Source organism: Apodemus sylvaticus, chromosome 9 (assembly GCF_947179515.1).
Source record: "Apodemus sylvaticus chromosome 9, mApoSyl1.1, whole genome shotgun sequence".
NCBI lineage: Eukaryota > Metazoa > Chordata > Mammalia > Rodentia > Muridae > Apodemus > Apodemus sylvaticus.
This window is the reverse complement of record NC_067480.1, coordinates 112943590-112961499: the sequence shown is the minus strand read 5'-3', so window position 1 is coordinate 112961499 and position 17910 is coordinate 112943590. Positions and strand designations below refer to the sequence as shown.

The 17910-nt window shown below is 47.8% G+C and overlaps 1 protein-coding gene and 1 pseudogene across 4 annotated transcripts in view; one reads left to right on the top strand and one right to left on the bottom strand.

Annotated features, from left to right (window-relative positions):
• The window catches only part of Tgfbrap1 (transforming growth factor beta receptor associated protein 1), a 52776-nt gene extending 35094 nt beyond the window's left edge, over positions 1-17682 (top strand). For all 4 annotated transcript variants that reach the window (XM_052193236.1, XM_052193234.1, XM_052193233.1 and 1 more), the window contains 7 exons: positions 3618-3959; positions 4683-4740; positions 6527-6670; positions 10202-10348; positions 11321-11480; positions 12966-13399; positions 15121-17682. In XM_052193236.1, coding sequence (XP_052049196.1) covers positions 3618-3959; positions 4683-4740; positions 6527-6670; positions 10202-10348; positions 11321-11480; positions 12966-13399; positions 15121-15297 — 1462 coding nt within the window. In that variant the 3' untranslated portion in view covers positions 15298-17682. The remainder of the gene's footprint in view (positions 1-3617; positions 3960-4682; positions 4741-6526; positions 6671-10201; positions 10349-11320; positions 11481-12965; positions 13400-15120) is intronic.
• Positions 7063-7630, bottom strand: LOC127692647 (MICOS complex subunit Mic26-like; annotated as a pseudogene).
• Positions 17683-17910: the final 228 nt, after the last annotated feature.

Below are 17910 nucleotides of genomic sequence, written 5' to 3'. Positions count from 1 at the left end.
CAGCAGTGTTCTGGAGTGGGATTGTCAGGACAGTAGTGTTCTGGAGTGGGATTGTCAGGACAGCAGTGTTCTGGAGTGGGATTGTCAGGACAGTAGTGTTCTGGAGTGGGATTGTCAGGACATCAGTGTTCTGGAGTGGGATTGTCAGGACAGTAGTGTTCTGGAGTGGGATTGTCAGGACAGTAGTGTTCTGGAGTGGGATTGTCAGGACAGCAGTGTTCTGGAGTGGGATTGTCAGGACATCAGTGTTCTGGAGTGGGATTGTCAGGACAGTAGTGTTCTGGAGTGGGATTGTCAGGACAGTAGTGTTCTGGAGTGGGATTGTCAGGACAGCAGTGTTCTGGAGTGGGATTGTCAGGACAGCAGTGTTCCTGAATGGGATTGTCAGGACAGCAGTGTTCTGGAGTGGGATTGTCAGGACAGCAGTGTTCTGGAGTGGGATTGTCAGGACAGCAGTGTTCTGGAGTGGGATTGTCAGGACAGCAGTGTTCTGGAGTGGGATTGTCAGGACAGCAGTGTTCCTGAATGGGATTGTCAGGACAGCAGTGTTCTGGAGTGGGATTGTCAGGACAGCAGTGTTCTGGAGTGGGATTGTCAGGACAGCAGTGTTCTGGAGTGGGATTGTCAGGACAGCAGTGTTCTGGAGTGGGATTGTCAGGACAGTAGTGTTCTGGAGTGGGATTGTCAGGACAGCAGTGTTCTGGAGTGGGATTGTCAGGACAGCAGTGTTCTGGAGTGGGATTGTCAGGACAGCAGTGTTCCTGAATGGGATTGTCAGGACAGTAGTGTTCTGGAGTGGGATTGTCAGGACAGTAGTGTTCTGGAGTGGGATTGTCAGGACAGTAGTGTTCTGGAGTGGGATTGTCAGGACAGCAGTGTTCTGGAGTGGGATTGTCAGGACAGTAGTGTTCTGGAGTGGGATTGTCAGGACAGTAGTGTTCTGGAGTGGGATTGTCAGGACAGCAGTGTTCTGGAGTGGGATTGTCAGGACAGCAGTGTTCCTGAATGGGATTGTCAGGACAGCAGTGTTCTGGAGTGGGATTGTCAGGACAGCAGTGTTCTGGAGTGGGATTGTCAGGACAGCAGTGTTCTGGAGTGGGATTGTCAGGACAGCAGTGTTCTGGAGTGGGATTGTCAGGACAGCAGTGTTCTGGAGTGGGATTGTCAGGACAGCAGTGTTCTGGAGTGGGATTGTCAGGACAGCAGTGTTCCTGAATGGGATTGTCAGGACAGCAGTGTTCTGGAGTGGGATTGTCAGGACAGTAGTGTTCTGGAGTGGGATTGTCAGGACAGTAGTGTTCCCGAGTGGGATTGTCAGGACAGCAGTGTTCCCGAGTGGGATTGTCAGGACAGCAGTGTTCTGGAGTGGGATTGTCAGGACAGTAGTGTTCCCGAGTGGGATTGTCAGGACAGCAGTGTTCTGGAGTGGGATTGTCAGGACAGCAGTGTTCTGGAGTGGGATTGTCAGGACATCAGTGTTCTGGAGTGGGATTGTCAGGACATCAGTGTTCTGGAGTGGGATTGTCAGGACAGTAGTGTTCTGGAGTGGGATTGTCAGGACAGTAGTGTTCTGGAGTGGGATTGTCAGGACAGCAGTGTTCTGGAGTGGGATTGTCAGGACAGTAGTGTTCTGGAGTGGGATTGTCAGGACAGTAGTGTTCTGGAGTGGGATTGTCAGGACAGCAGTGTTCCTGAATGGGATTGTCAGGACAGCAGTGTACTGGAGTGGGATTGTCAGGACATCAGTGTTCTGGAGTGGGATTGTCAGGACAGCAGTGTTCTGGAGTGGGATTGTCAGGACAGTAGTGTTCTGGAGTGGGATTGTCAGGACAGCAGTGTTCCTGAATGGGATTGTCAGGACAGCAGTGTTCTGGAGTGGGATTGTCAGGATGTAGGAAGCACACCCTCATCATCATGCTTGCCCTGTGTCTGTCCTTTGCTCATACCAGTGTGCTTTTGAGACATGGTTACTCACAGACCTGCTTAACATCCTCTGGGGAAATGAGGTTGCACCTGCTAGGATCATTGTCTTTAAGTACTTCAAAGAGCAGTGCTTCACCAGACCATTCTGTGGTCTAGAGATTTCTAGCAAACAACATCTATAGAGAGCTCTGTATAGACCCTGTACATCCCGGGGAACTGAGCAGGATGCTCTTTGGTAGGCTTCTTCTGCCCTTCCTTGAGGATGATTGCTTGTGTCTCAAGGATGTGCTGAAATACGCAGCAGATTTGATGTCTTCCTCTGTCACAAAAATGGGGTGCAGGGAACAGGTCTCTGAGGGAAGAAGCCATTTCTTGGAGTGACTCCCGTGGTCCTTTCAACTATGCCAGTCCAGGTGCTGCCACTGTCTGGCCTATAAAGCCTGGCGGTGTTGAGTTTAAGTAGAGCCCTTGCTCACTCGCACCTCAGCAAATCTTGTTTTGTCCTGACAGTGTCATTGCCCTTGGCTTTCCCTCACAGGTGCTGCAGTGCATACTGTTGTCAGTCTAAGATGAATGTCCATGAGCGCATGCCTGGAAAAGTCCCTCACTGTAGTGACAGAGTGAAGCTGGGCCCGTCAGTCATTAGGCCAAGGCTCTTATGCCCCCATAGTAGTCTCTCAGCAGCACAGCATTACGCTAGTGACTGTTGCCTTGTCACAGAGTCACTGAGAGCTGACGTTTGGGTAAGAAGCTTCTCAGACGGCAGTGATTGAATTTGACCTTCTTGTTCCTGTACTGGGCCCTGACCTCAGACTCCACCCCCTAACTGTACCAGAGACTATATTCCTAGCTCATCATGGTTGGCACCTGTGCAAGAACCCATGTGTTGTTCATGTATGGGACCCAAGCTGTGTGTCTTCTGGAGGTCCCCAGTCTGTTTTCAAACCATTTAGCAACCATTAGAATGAAGCTCACAAGGGCACCAGAGGGGCTGTGCCTCTGAAGAGCCTTGTAATCTTGTAAGGGACCTCTCCCATCTAGTGTGGGGACTGTCCTGGCCAGTAAGCCCTGCATGGAGAGGGATCTTCCTTGAATAGGCTCACCATGGGTGAGCAGTGAGCAGAAGTTCCCGTATCGGGAACCCTCCTGGAGCCCCTGGTATCTTGGCCCCACACTCTTGTCTCTTAGGCCTGATGGTTCTTTACTGTGAGTGTGCTGGGGCAGGGCTCTCTGACAAATTATAGTGTGTTTGTTGCTAGATTCTACCTAAAAGATGTTAGTAATAACACAGCCCAAGGTAGGAGAAAGTCCCTTATTCAAGTACCATTGAACAATCTATTTGGAATTCAGCAACAGGAAGGTGCTGTTTGTCCTGGCTCAGATTGATGCCACATTGTTCTTGGCATAGTCCTGGCTTGCCTGAGGAATGCCGGGGCTCGCTGGGTTTTCCGCATTGTGCAGGTGTCTTGATGTTGCACTCGCCAGTCATCTGTACATGTTCCTCACCCGTCTCCTCTGCTCCTCTTGGAAGTGTGTTTGGTAGTGTTTCATTGGTACTAGCAAATTCGGATAATCGCCTGGACACTTTGACACCCATTAACATGTGCCTGCAGGCCCTGCCCTCCAGTGTTGTTAGTGTGCCTATGTGTACTCTCTCTCTCTTTGCTTCATTTAGTTTGACACTGTAATTGCAGAAGCAGCCAGCTGGATGTCCGGGAGCTGATCTCTCTCTACCCCTTCCTGTTGCCCACCTCCTCCTCCTTCACCCGGTCTCACCCTCCTCTTCATGAGTATGCAGACCTGAACCAGCTGACCCAAGGCGACCAGGACAAGATGGCCAAGTGCAAGCGCTTCCTCATGAGCTACCTGAATGAAATCCGCAGCACAGAGGTAGCAAATGGCTACAAGGAAGACATCGACACGGCCTTGCTCAAGCTGTATGCAGAGGCTGACCACGACAGCCTCCTGGACCTCTTGGTCACTGAGAATTTCTGCTTGCTGACAGACAGTGCTGCCTGGCTAGAGAAGCACAAAAAGTGAGTGAGTGTTCTCAGCCCCGTGGTGGGGCTCTCCCTCCAGTCCTCCTGCACTCCATGAGGCCCCTTGAGGAGATGCTATGAGACTGACTCAGCCGGCATTGGGTTTGGATGAGAAGTCAAGATCACCAAGAAGTCCATGTGGCAATAGGCAGCAAATGGTCCTCAGATGATGTCCTCCTGATCTAAAGGGCCTCAGAGAAATTCACTCTTGTCCTTCTTCTTCATGTTGGAAAGTACAACGTGAATTACTGTGAGCGTGGTTAGTAAGTGTTGCCAGAGCAGGACCCACCTTAGAAGACGATACTTGGTAGTAATAGTGCAATTTAGTCACTCATAGCCAAGGTGAATGGCGTCTGAGTAAGTAGCTGAGCCTTCGCGATCCGGCCGATCAAGCTCCTTTAGGTCACTGCAGTTTGGTAGGTTGCAGATTTCAGGTTTCAGATATGGGCTGCTCAGCCTGTTCCGTTTCCAATCCAGTGCACACCGACACCTGGTAGTAGTGACTCAGGGTGCTCTATCTATAAAAAGTTGTGAAGTGTTCCCAGAGATGTAAGAGGGAAGGTTCCAACTAACACTTCAATATATTGAGGTGTGTCTCTCTAGGGTGGCCTGACCTGTCCCAGGCTGCCTCCTGAGGAAGAGCATGGGCAGAGCCTGAGCTGTGTGTACCAGACCATGTGCCACACCCTCGTTCATTGTGTCCACCTTTCTCTCTCACAGGTACTTTGCACTGGGACTGCTCTACCATTACAACAAACAAGATGCCTCTGCGGTTCAGGTGAGTTCAAATGGATGCTAGCAACTTGATATGTGCCCGCTGCCTCTGAACCTCATAACCCATGGTGTCAGGAGAACCAACTTTTGAAAGTTTTTCTCAGACTCCGTATGTATACCGACACATATAGGCTACCATGCTTACACATAAGCATATATTTAGAAAATTAGCTGTCACATAGTAGCTATACACCATTCTTGGAAAGTGATCTAGTCACAGTCATTGGACATCCAACTTCTTAGATGTTCACTGTGTCTCTGTCCTGGGGAACTTAGAGCTCACCTATTGAGTGTTATATTCCCCCCCCCCCCCCATTGAGCCGCAGAGCACTAGGGATTATTCCCTAACTGTATTTTAGTATCTAGCATCCCTCTGCCTACCCTTCTTAAGTGCTAATAACCACTGCTTTTCTCTGCTTTCACAAAATTAGCTTGAATTAGCTTGAAAGTGATATTTTTGCTGAGCCAGCAGGCATATGACATCACCTTAGGAACTCAGGGCAGCCGGTAACAATTGTGTTATAATTTCTACTGTTAATAACAGCAACTGTTGCTAATGAGCTGGGCAATTGCTTCCCTTATGGCACTAGGACAGAGCCAATGCTGATCAAGTTCATGCTCCTGCGCTGTGTCTGAATTGAGTGGCGTCGATTTGGTAGCCTTGTCTCTTGGCCTGCACCTTAGCTTCCCATTCATCTTCATCTTCACTGTGTCTTCTCACACCCTGGGGGATGGGCTCCCGCTCTGCCTGTTACCTCACCCTGCACTGGGTGCTAGCTTCCTGTGAGCCTTTTGTGTAACACGGCTCCCTCCCGACCTTTGGCCATGCCTTTGTGAGGAGTCTGCAGCCTCTTTGCTACAGCATCACAAGAGCACAATTTCAGAGTGAGGGAACAGGAAAACGAATTTTCATCAACATGCGCCTCAAGGCCAAGAGCAGCCTTGGGGATTGCAGCAAACCGTTTATTTCTTTAAGACATAGTGGCATCTTTAGAATTGCTGCATGTGTGTTATAATACTTTTAGCACAGCTACAGAGAAAGATTTGCATACTTGAATAATATGGAGCATATCTTTATAAGTGGTGAAAATTCCATTAAACTCAACACTTTTCAGTGGACCTTTGATTCAATTATTTAACTGGTGAATTCAGTTCTGAAGAAAACAAGAATGCACCAAGCATCCTAATCAGCTTCAGTTGGGGGAATCATCACCATATTGCAGATTATTTTAGATTTTGAAGTATTTGCATGTACAAAAGGCGATTTCTTGGACATAAGACCCAAATGTAAATTAAATTTCACTTGTGTCTTGCACAAATAGCACGAAAATAATTTTATAAGTCTAGGATCAAAATCAAATTTGACAGTATGGGATTTTCCACATTTAGCATCATCTCATATTTTGAAAAATTAGATTTTGGCACATTTGGGTTTTCTGATTTATTTCTGAAAAATATTATAACAGATTTTAGAATGTATAGCTTTCTGTACTATATCATTCTTTATTTAAAATGCTTGGGATCTGAATTGTTTTAGATTTTAGAGTTTTCAGATGTTGAAGTAATGCATGGAAAGCTACCTGTCTGAAAGCCTGAAATCCAGGTCGCACCGTCAGCATGTCTGTGAATGTTCAGATTATAGGTTTTCATGTGACAGATGTCTCATCCTGTGTGTTCTGAAAATAATGAGAGACCAAGTAAGAAAACAAGCCTTTTCTCAGCGGCTTCTACACCAACCTAATGTTCTAGCTCTACGTTTTGTTTGTTTGTTTTTTCTCATTTCTTCTCAGTTGTGGGTGAACATTGTGAACGGGGATGTCCAGGATTCTACGCGCTCAGACCTGTATGAATACATTGTTGATTTTCTTACCTACTGCCTGGACCAAGAGCTGGTGTGGACCCATGCCGACTGGCTGTTGCAGAAAAGTGAGGAGGTTTGTGTTTCATAAATGCATTCTCTTAGGAGTGGCAGGGAAAAAGACACCAAAGCTCCCTCAACTTTAAGTGGAGAGGCAGAAAGCTACATTCATCCTCTTCCTGTTTACTCTGCCCTCCCCTTTTGTTGGAATCTGGAGTTTAATTATGTATATAAATAGTGATATAAGAACGAGGAGGCTTGTACATTATTTCCATGTGAAAGATTGCAGATTAGTTGGCCTGTAATATGGCATCACCCAAAACAGCAAAAAGGCTTAGTGTTTTTCCTGAAGAAAGCCAGTTTACTATATGCAATACTGATTGTGCCATTTGTAGAAATACTGATTTACTGTCTGGAGTTTCCAGTGTTTACCTATAGTTGATTAAAATGGGCAGAGCATGGAGTTTCCTATTTATTTCCAGGTGATTTCTCCATATTTCCTGACTTCTGAAAATTTTGCTTACACCAATCTTCTACAACTGTGTACCCTCGTAATCCCCAGTCACATAGCTTCTCCGCAGTGAACTGGGCAATGGTGATGGCTTGTTGTGGGTAATAGACAGAGGCACTAATCCCATGAGAAAAGGAGAACACACCAGCTTCTTTATTCTTGAACCTTAGCAAAAAGAGTCCAACAAAACCAGCAAAACCAATAACGCTGAGTCTTGGGAAAAATCCAGGAGGCGCATTTTGAGGATAGTTAGAGTTTTCTACTCCCCACTGGACAAAGTGTCCCACCTCAGGTTTAGTGTGACGGATCACAGTGATGTTGGAGTTGTGTGATGTTTTCTTCAAGTTGCGTCTGTGGCTTCCCCGCATATTTAGATTGACTGAGTATATTTAGGAACTGAGTAGAGTGGAAGCTCATGGATCTTCATGTAACTTCTGTGAGGCGCAAGTCCTTTTTGGGTGCTGCATAGACTCTGAAGGTGAGCAGGCTCAGGCTGGCTGGCCCCACAGATCTCTGAATTACCTTGAACACGTCGTTGGCAGCCGCGGCTTGGGTAGGGTCCCTCCCTGTGAGCATAAGCAAGTGGCACAGTCTGCTCTACTGAGGTTTCTGCAGAAGCCTCTCCCTGCAGAGACCTCTTATAGAAATACACGCAGCCCCTTGTGTTCTGCTCATGCGCCTGGTGTTCTGAAAACACTCTTAGAGTTCCCTCTTGTCAGGGAACAGAAGTCTACATTTTGTCCTCTGGGATGGATGCAGTTCTTACTCTACACAGACTGGTCTTTTGCAAGAAGTGGCTCAGATCTGGAGCACATCAGGAAGGCCATTGTCCTCTTCTGCTTCAGAGAAGCTGTGGACATGGAGCTGTCAAGTGTCATGAGCGTGACCTGGCTCACCTTGGAGGCTGACACAGGACACTAGTGGAAAGGCAGCTGTTGGTTTTCGGCTCCACAGCACCAGTTCTCAGCCTTCCGAATGCTGTGTGACCCTTTAATACAGTTCTTCCTGTCATGTGGACCCAACTCTAAAATTATTTCATGGCTACTTCACAACTGTAATTTTGCTATTGCTATGAATCATAATGTAAATATCTGATATTCAGGATATCTGATATGCAGCTCCCCCAAAGGGATCATGACTCAAAGGCAGCATGCTCAGGGCAGAGGGACAGAGACCTTAAGAGGCTCCACAAGCTGACTGAGACTAAAGCAGTAAGCACAGCAGATCCATTTTCTTGGCTTCCCTTGCAGAGACAAGATCAGACCTGATTCAGGGCAGGGCAGGGCAGATTCCTATTGTCCCCACTTCTGAGCTAGGTAGAGCCCCTACTCCTTCCATATTAAAACATTTTTAAATTACATTTATGTATTTATTTGTGTGTATTTGTGCATGTACATGTATATACATGTATATACATGTGTGGAACTGTATGTATGGTGGTCAGAGGACAGCTGAGGTTCTTACTTTCCACCGTGTGTGTCTTAGGGATTGAACTCAGATATTCACCCTTTACCTGCCAAGCCTGCTCAGTGGCCTCTCCATTTGTCCTCTCTGTCTGTGCATATGCCTATAGAATGCACCTGACATGCTCCTGTGTTCAGGTGCAGTGTCACATTTACAGAGCATTTACAGAGCAGTCACAGCCAAACACACAGAGATTGTTCTGTATGTCACATGCTGACCCTCCACTTGATTATATAATGAAAATTATTTCATGGCTACTTCACAACTGTAATTTTGCTATTGCTATGAATCATAATGTAAATATCTGATATTCAGGATATCTGATATGCAGCTCCCCCAAAGGGATCATGACTCAAAGGCAGCATGCTCAGGGCAGAGGGACAGAGACCTTAAGAGGCTCCACAAGCTGACTGAGACTAAAGCAGTAAGCACAGCAGATCCATTTTCTTGGCTTCCCTTGCAGAGACAAGATCAGACCTGATTCAGGGCAGGGCAGGGCAGATTCCTATTGTCCCCACTTCTGAGCTAGGTAGAGCCCCTACTCCTTCCATATTAAAACATTTTTAAATTACATTTATGTATTTATTTGTGTGTATTTGTGCATGTACATGTATATACATGTATATACATGTGTGGAACTGTATGTATGGTGGTCAGAGGACAACTGAGGTTCTTACTTCCCACCGTGTGTGTCTTAGGGATTGAACTCAGATATTCACCCTTTACCTGCCAAGCCTGCTCAGTGGCCTCTCCATTTGTCCTCTCTGTCTGTGCATATGCCTATAGAATGCACCTGACATGCTCCTGTGTTCAGGTGCAGTGTCACATTTACAGAGCATTTATAGAGCAGTCACAGCCAAACACACAGAGATTGTTCTGTATGTCACATGCTGACCCTCCACTTGACCTCTGTCATCTTTTGAAGGGCATGGTCCCTAGATAGGGCTCACGAACGCTTTCAAGGTCATGTAGTCAACCGAAGCTGAGACACATCCAGACCTGTCACTGTGCCATGGGTCTCCCGTGTGGGGTTCACAGGGTATGTGTACATGAGCAAGCAGCAGTGCACATTTCAGTGCCCGGGGAACCGACACAGTGTAATGGTCTTAGTATTTCCTCAGAAGGCAAAATTGATCCAGGGTGCTCCTTGTGGCAGGCATGGGAGGCAGCCGGGGCAGTCTAGGGACTACAGGCTCAGATGCAAATTAGCCAAACGCAGGAATGATCTGCTAGCCAGACACCATTCAGAGAACCAAGAGCACATTAGGAGTTTTTATACTTTGTGGATTTTCTCACTTAATCTTAATCTTAGCAAGAAACACTCTCTATTTGGGATAATCTTTGCTAGTGTTCATTGCATGCCTGTCAAACCCCCTCCATTTGTTAGTTTCCAGCCTTCTTAGAAGAAATCCCAGCAGGGTGTGGGGAGGGTTACTTAGCACCTTTTTCCTGTCTGTGGTGTACGCTTTGTTTGCTCTTTCTTGCTTTTTCTCCATATTTTTGAGGTAAGTGTGGCATATGAGAAGTAGTAACTGCTTATCAGCGTATCCTGCATGATGGTTTTAGCCAAGCCATGACTGTTAAGTGATCAAAAGAAAGATGAGGAAAGCTGAATTGCTGCTCTTTCTGCAGATTGGAGTTCAAGTTTTCACCAAGAGACCTTTGGACGAGCAGCAACAGAATAGTTTTAATCCAGATGACATTATTAGTTGCCTTAAGAAATACCCTAAAGCCCTGGTTAAGTATCTGGAACATCTTGTTATCGACAGGAGACTGCAGGTGAGTACTCAGCCTAGACTAAGTCTGTGACTGCAATGTCACTAACAGCTTAGGAGAGGGAAGCTGGCTGTCACTTTCTGGGCAGGTCTTGTACCTGGTCACTCAGTCTGTGCTTGTTGGTTATGGGAATCTGAGCCTTTGTGAGAGACCCAGAAGGAGCAGAATGGACATCCGTCTGGCTTCTCGTCTCCACTCCACGTTTCTTTCCTCTTTGTAATTATCCTCACAGGAAACGTGAGAAGCTGTGCCATTCACAGAATACCTAAAGCCTTTGCCTCTCAGGTGTCCCCGACATGCGTTAATCAATTTTCCATCATTATGATAAAATACCATGGCAATTCACTTGCGAAGAACAGAGGATTCGTTTGCCCCATAGTCTTTCAATCTGGGACAGGTTGTCCCATTCTTTTTTATAGGTTTCTTAGCAGAAAAAGGCAGTGTTGTGTTCGGAAAGTCAAGAGGGCAGAGCAGGGGGTTGAGGTTCCACTGCCTCTGCTACGGTCCCACTCCTTCCCGTCCAGGCTCCACCCCGCACCCTCAGCTGCTGTCCCATGGGACTTTAACACGTGGGCTTTGGGACACTTTTAGCATCCAGAATTACAGCAACATGGGCTATAACAGCCCCTCTATGTTGGGGTTCCTGGGAAGTTGGGTATCCTGTCCACTGTGTTCAAGAATTTGCCACAAGCCGGGTGGTGATGTCACACGCCTTTAATCCCAGCACTTGGGAGGCAGAGGCAGGCGGATTTCTGAGTTCGAGGCCAGCCTGGTCTACAGAGTGAGTTCCAGGACAGCCAGGGCTACACAGAGGAACCCTGTCTCCTGTCTCGAAAAAAAACAAAACAAAACAAAAAAAACGAGAGAGAGAGAGAGAGAGAGAGAGAGAGAGAGAGAGAGAGAATGAGAATCTGCCACAGCCTCCCTCATGTAAACATGTAAACACTGAGTCTGGTGCATCCCGGATTCCTACAGAAAGAAGAGTACCACACCCACCTTGCCATCCTCTACCTGGAAGAAGTGCTGCGGCAGAGGGTACCCACTGGAGGCAAGGACGTAGAAGCCACTGAGACACAGGCCAAACTCCGGAGGCTGCTCCAGAAGTCTGACTTGTACCGCGTCCACTTGTTGAAAGGTGAGGATAAACTTGGCATCCCAGTGAGAGACTTGGGTGGGGCGAAGGCAGGGAGCCTTTGTCCCAGCGTGCAGCAGTTGGGTCTCATAGGGTGGTTCCTTGAGCCCCATCCCTCAGGCTGTCCTGATGGGTTTTGGATTGAGCTGTAAAACACCATCATTCATGATTCCCCTTCTAATGACGGGTACCTTCCTCACTGTCTATCCTTGGGGGTGGCACCTAGACCCGCACGGTTCCCAGATCTGCTGTGCTCGAGCCCCTTAAGAGAAAAGTCGTGGTCCCCGCAGAGAAGCTGTCAGCTCCCATCCTTTTCACCTCTGTCTGTGCCTTAATATGGCAGCCTCGTAGTCTTTATTTGCTGACTTTTACTGTAGGACAAGGGTGGTGCTTGTGTGCTGTGACATCTGTATCTGCTGCTGTACTTGACACAGACAATATAGCCAGCCCTTCCCCAACCCCCTCCTCAGGCTGGTGATGCCTGCCTCAGGACGCATCAGGCCTGAGGAGCAGCCCATGGTGGCTGAGCCTCAGATACCAGTGCCTGTCATTTTGTACTAACCTTGGCCCTGAACTGGGAGATGTCCTGGAAATAGCCCATTGCAAGGGAAAGAGCTCATGTTGTTCCCTATTTCACAGCCCACGGAGAGCAAAGTGGCCTGGGCAATAAGACTCATCCATCAGCCCACTAAGAGCGAGCCTTGGTCAGGACTCACACTGCCCCTGGGCTGCACCATTTTCTGGAAGCCTAACTATAGGGGAACCAAAGGAAAAGTTTTTATTTTTATTCCAGAAACTCATTAGATAATACAGATAGCATTTAAAAAAACAAAACAAAAAACAAAAAGCCTTGAACCATGTTCCTTTCAGTGAAGCATGTTTTAAAGTAGCATAAAGGGGTGAAGCATAGACTTACAGTACAGTGGATATTTGGATTTTATCCATAGATTCTGCACCTGCATATTCAACCAACTGTGACTTGAAAATATCTGACATAAAAATCTTAGCATTACTGTTAGCCATATTCCACTGTATCCCAAGTCTTCCAGAGGTGATCTCAAGTACGTAGTGTTACTTGAAAACACTACAGGGGATTTGGGGGCTTTTCCAGGAGGGTCTTGATTCTAGTCCTCCTGAAGACACAGAGGGACAGTTATTCCCCTGTGTGTTAGTCATAAGAGTCTGTACTGGGAAGGTGGAGTAATGGTGTTATAACTGCAGACCAGGAGCCAAGGCTCTGGTGATGCTTATTTAGGGCTCTTTTGAAGCCAGACTCACCTGCTTCCTGAACATTAGCAGTACAGATTATCTTCAGTTTTTCTGATTCTGAGTCACCAAGGGAAAATCCAGTGAGCCACTTCTCTCAATCATCTAGGTGGCAGTATTTAGCAATGTCTAGGTAACTAGAGAGCCTGCTTTTGCTGAGACTACAGGAGCATGCTGGTGAGCTGCGCCAGCCAGTCTATTCCTGCTGATTTTGTCTGATAGAGAAAGTCCGGAATGCTGGCCTGCCCATGGAAAGCGCCATCCTCCACGGGAAGCTGGGCGAGCATGAGAAGGCCCTGCATATCCTGGTGCACGAGATGGGGGACTTCTCTGCAGCCGAGGACTACTGCCTGTGGAGCTCCGAGGGTCGGGATGCAGCCTGCCGCCAGCGCCTCTTCCACATGCTGCTTGCCATGTACCTCCGTGCGGGCCCCTCTGCCCAGGATCTGACCGTGGCTGCTGTGGACTTGCTAAACCATCATGCCAGGGAGTTTGATGCCACCCAGGTTCTACAGACACTGCCCGACAGCTGGTCGGTGCAGCTTCTCTGCCCGTTCCTCACGGGGGCCATGAGGGACAGCATCCATGCCAGGAGGACCACACAGGTGGCCCTTGGCCTGGCCAAATCAGAAAACCTGATTTACATGTATGATAAGGTGAGTGCCTACCCTTTGTGCCAGCTTGCTCCCCTGCTAGCCCATGTGGCATAGGAAACTATGGAAAAATGGTCTTGGCCAGTTTTTATTTCCATTCTACAAGTATTGATTGTTCCCACCAAGATGCAGAGATCCGGGTGGGCAGAGACAGGGGTGGAGGATGGCCTTGCGGGTAACATTCATGAGGGGTTTTATCCTTTGGACACTGATAATCCTGACAGTGTGTAAAAGCTGGATGTAGTCAGCACTATAATCCCAGCACTTGGGAGGCTGGGGCAGGAAAATGGTCAGGAACTGAAGGTCAACCCCAGGGGCATTGTAAGTTTCAAACCAGTGCAAGACCCTGTCTCAGACAAAGCAAACAGGGGAGGACGTGTAGGGAAAGCTGAGGGAAGGTGCGCAGTGCTGGAGTGCACACACCCGACTCACTCTTCACCCAGTATTTGAGTACTTAGCAGCATTATGTGTGGTCTTCTGGTGCCGTGTCCTTTGCCTTTGCGTAGGGGAGAAAACTGAAAGTTACCTCCCAGGCCAGGCCAGAAAGCCATTTCTGCCCCAGATGGCTCTCTGGAGGGGAGGCATCATGCTCTTCTACACACAAGCCTCCCCTAGGCCCCGCAGCCTGGGACATGTGGTCTCCCTCACTCGTGTCTTCCCACCTCCTTCCTGCTTCCAAGCTTCTCTCTGGCCTTGCCCGCCTGGCCCCAGCATACGCTGACCCCACCACCAGGAATACTCTACCTTTTCTTTAGCATTTAGCCTGCCTGTTTCGTTCCATTTTGCTTGCCACCTGGAGGGTTTGTGCACACCCACTTAAAGCCTTAAGCTTTGGGGTCTTTTGTTTACCCAGATCCCTTGTGTATACATTGGCAACTTCCTCTCTTATTTTGGGAGCTTTATTTATGCTTCCAGAGTACAAATGCTGGCACACTGCAGGGCTACATGTTGAGGACACTAGTTCATGCAGGAGAGTTCTGGGGCTGCTGCTTGCTCCTGTCAGCGGACTGACTTGTCCAGACTGACAGAGAACCCTCAACTTTTGCAGTTCAAGCTCTAATTTTCAGCCTAGGACCAATAATGCTGTTCCTTATGACTTCTGAAAAACGGAAGTTGTGTTGCTTAGAATGTGCCGCTAATTAACTGAGTAATTATGACCAAATCCTTGATCTGGGTCCCAGTTTTTATTTGCAAATGAGGGTCTTACTCATCCCACTCAGCTCTGATAGCAATGACTTGGTGACAGTCTGAGGTTAAAACAGTCAATGATTTGAGAGCACTGAAAAGAGTTTATATAGAAATTTCCAGACACAAAATGGTTGCCTTAAGAAGAGTGACTCCTGGGGCTGGAGAGATGGCTCAGAGGTTAAGAGTGCTTAATGCTTTTGGAAGATCTGGGTTCACTTCCCAGCACCCACATGGTGACCCACAACTCTAGCTTCAGGAGATGATGACCTTTTCTTGTCTCTGCAGGCTCATGATACACATAAACTCAAGCAGGCACACACATACATAAAAACGAATAGATAAATCTTTAAAATTAAAGGAGAGCAACTCTGCCACTCCCTCTGTCTGCTCATTAAGAATGGTTCTCTTTATTTCCATTTCTCTTGCCCTGTGTCCAGAAGTTGATGGAAAACAGTCCTTTCAACAGTCATAGTATGCAGCAGAATGTGCAACCACCCTGACTGGGCCACCTCCTCACGGTTGCTTTCTCTTTGCAGATGAAGCTGAAGGGAAGTGCAGTCCGGCTCTCAGAACACAAGCTTTGCCAGCTCTGCCAGAACCCTTTCGGTGAACCTGTGTTTGTCAGATACCCAAATGGAGGGCTTGTGCACACCCACTGTGCTGCCAGCAGACACATGACCCCCAGCTCACCCAGCCCTGGCACTCGGACTTGAAAAGTGTGGTTGCAAAGAAGATTATGAGTTCTTTTCCAAACCTCTGTGTGTGTGTGTGTGTGTGTGTGTGTGTGTGTGTGTGTGTGTGTGTGCCAGAACAAAGGGAAGGAGTCCAGGCACCAGGGAAATGCTATCCCTGGGACACAAGAGCACTTCACTGCTGATTGTTCTTTGTGTGAATGTAAATGGAAAAGGCCTGAACACCCTCCTCCCCACCTAGGATAGTGACAGGCCAGAGTCTGCCTGTCCAGGAGGTTACAGTCATCCAAAGCACAAGCCAACTTTGAAAAGCATGCAGTGTACCCTGGTGTAGACACAGGTGGGGCCTGGAAATGGGGTCTGCCTGGCCCAGGCAAGTGTCCAGGGTGCCAAGGCCAGAGCTGGGCACCTTGCCTATGAGGTATGCTCTTCACATAGGCTCCACATCTGCCCCTAAAGTAGATATAGCTTCTGTTCTTCCCATCTAGTTGTCAACCTCTGAAACCCTCTGCCTCCTTTCCTTAAGCACTCTCTTGGTGTAAAGTCCTATGGTTCTGGCTGTTCTAGATTTCCACATGGAAATCTATTTAGAAAGAGAGAAAGCTTGAAACAGATGGAGTGGTGAAATGATTCAGTGGGCAAAGGCACTTGGCACCAAGCTGACAACTTGAATTCAATCCCCAGAACATACATGAACGCGCATGCGCACACGCACATACAATGGGGAAAAGAGGAGAGGTCTAAGTGGGAAACTGCTTTGCCTGTCCTGAAGACAGAAAAGAGAGCCAGGTTTGTGAGGGCCCAGAAGCAGGTTCCTTTTCATCTACTTACCAACTGGAAACACCTGGATGGACATACACAACTCAGTGTCTTTATTTGAATTCATATATCATCTTCATAGTTTTCTCTGATTTGGAATTTCTTCAGTCATACTCATTACAGATATCTCTTTCCTTATTAAAATGTACCTCCTACTGAATACTTGGGAAATTCAAAGGGAAATGTGATCAGTAAACCAATGAGCCTTCCAGGAGAGGCTCCTGCTGGCCTCTGCCCTGTAGCATGCAGCTGGCAGAGCTGCCTTCCCCTGTTCTGCCCACAGGTTTCTGCAGGATCTTAGGAGGCCAGGCCACCTTATCTGCCAGCACTTTCCATGCCTGCCCTGAACTTTCCTGATCCTTGAGAGGAAAGGTCTCATCTGTGACCAACTGGACTTGGTGTCTGTCATTGTCACAGACAAACTGCAGCTCTTGCCATTTCTCTTTGACGTCTCAGAGCCATCCGCGGGATGGTGACTGTATGAGAACCTCAGGGCAGACAGCACACTCTCTACCAGGATGCTTGGAAAAGAAGCATCACCTCCTGGGCTGACAGGATGGCCCCAGAACATACCCCAACCCATCTGCCAGACCCTCCCTCCTCCCCCTCCCCCATCCATTCCTGACAAAATGATCTCTGCACTTAACAATGATCAGTGTATTTCTTGTCCCTTTGGGATTCTGAGTAAGCCAGGAAGTAAAAGCACCCGTGAGTGTTCAGAGGACTGACACTCTTCTCCCTACATGTGTTGAGTGTCTGAAAATAAATGAAGTCTCCTTGCAGTTCCACTGTGTCCCAAGGATGACTGAGAACACTCTTCTCACTGCATGTCATCACAACCTATGAACTGGGTTTAATGTTAACAAGGTCAAACCTGAACGCACTGTTTTTCATGCACAAAACAGGTGCAATCTCAGAAAGGGCTTGTGACCGCTTACTCCTAATGGGGGACGCGAGTTTCTTCTCTGACTATTGTTCGATAAAGAGCAGCCTAACCCCACTACCACCACCACCAAGTCCTTTAAAGCAAACACTTCTACAAGGCAGAGAATCACCTTACATGTTACAAACTATTATTTCCTTACCTTCTTCGCACTCTCCCAGGGGCCATTTCATAAATCCCATTTTTAAGATGAATGCATAGCATAGTTTTGTCACGGCCCTGCTCTTTGGTGACTGTCCCTTGGGTAGGACGAGCTGACACTCGGCTCTGCTCTCTGCAACCATCTTAGCTGGAGCAGCACTGGCTGAGCTTGGGTCACATTTGTATCTGTAAGGGAGCAGAAATGTTCAATTTGGGGAACTGTTTATCTGCTGTTGCCTGCCAGGTGTTAATGTAGGCCTGTCACTTAGGCTGTGGGCACTGGGGCTGAGCACGGAGCTGAGAGAGGCTCTTTAGCCATGCTTGGCAGAGAAATGGGTCACACTGTCACATGGCACCTGTTGCACAATGGGGCAGCCTGTTCTTCCTGCTTGCTCTCCCACAGGAATCTGTCCTCCTAGCTTCCTTTGCCTCCTAACGGGTCCCAAATCCACAAGATGTACAAATGTAAACTTGTTGATTTTATTAAAATTCTTCTAATTCTTTGTCCTTTACTTGGGTCATTTTAAAAAAATACCTTCCTGAAGTGTTGGTTTCCACAGCTGCTGCTCCACTCTGATGAGCTCTAGAATCCAGCTGTACTCCGATTTTTCCCTGTGCCCATGGAAGTACCTACCTGTGGCAGCTGCAGCTGCCCCCGGGCTCTGCTATAACGTGGCTGGATTCTAAACTCTCTTCCTCAGCATTTATCTTCTGCCTATCCTTAGGGCACT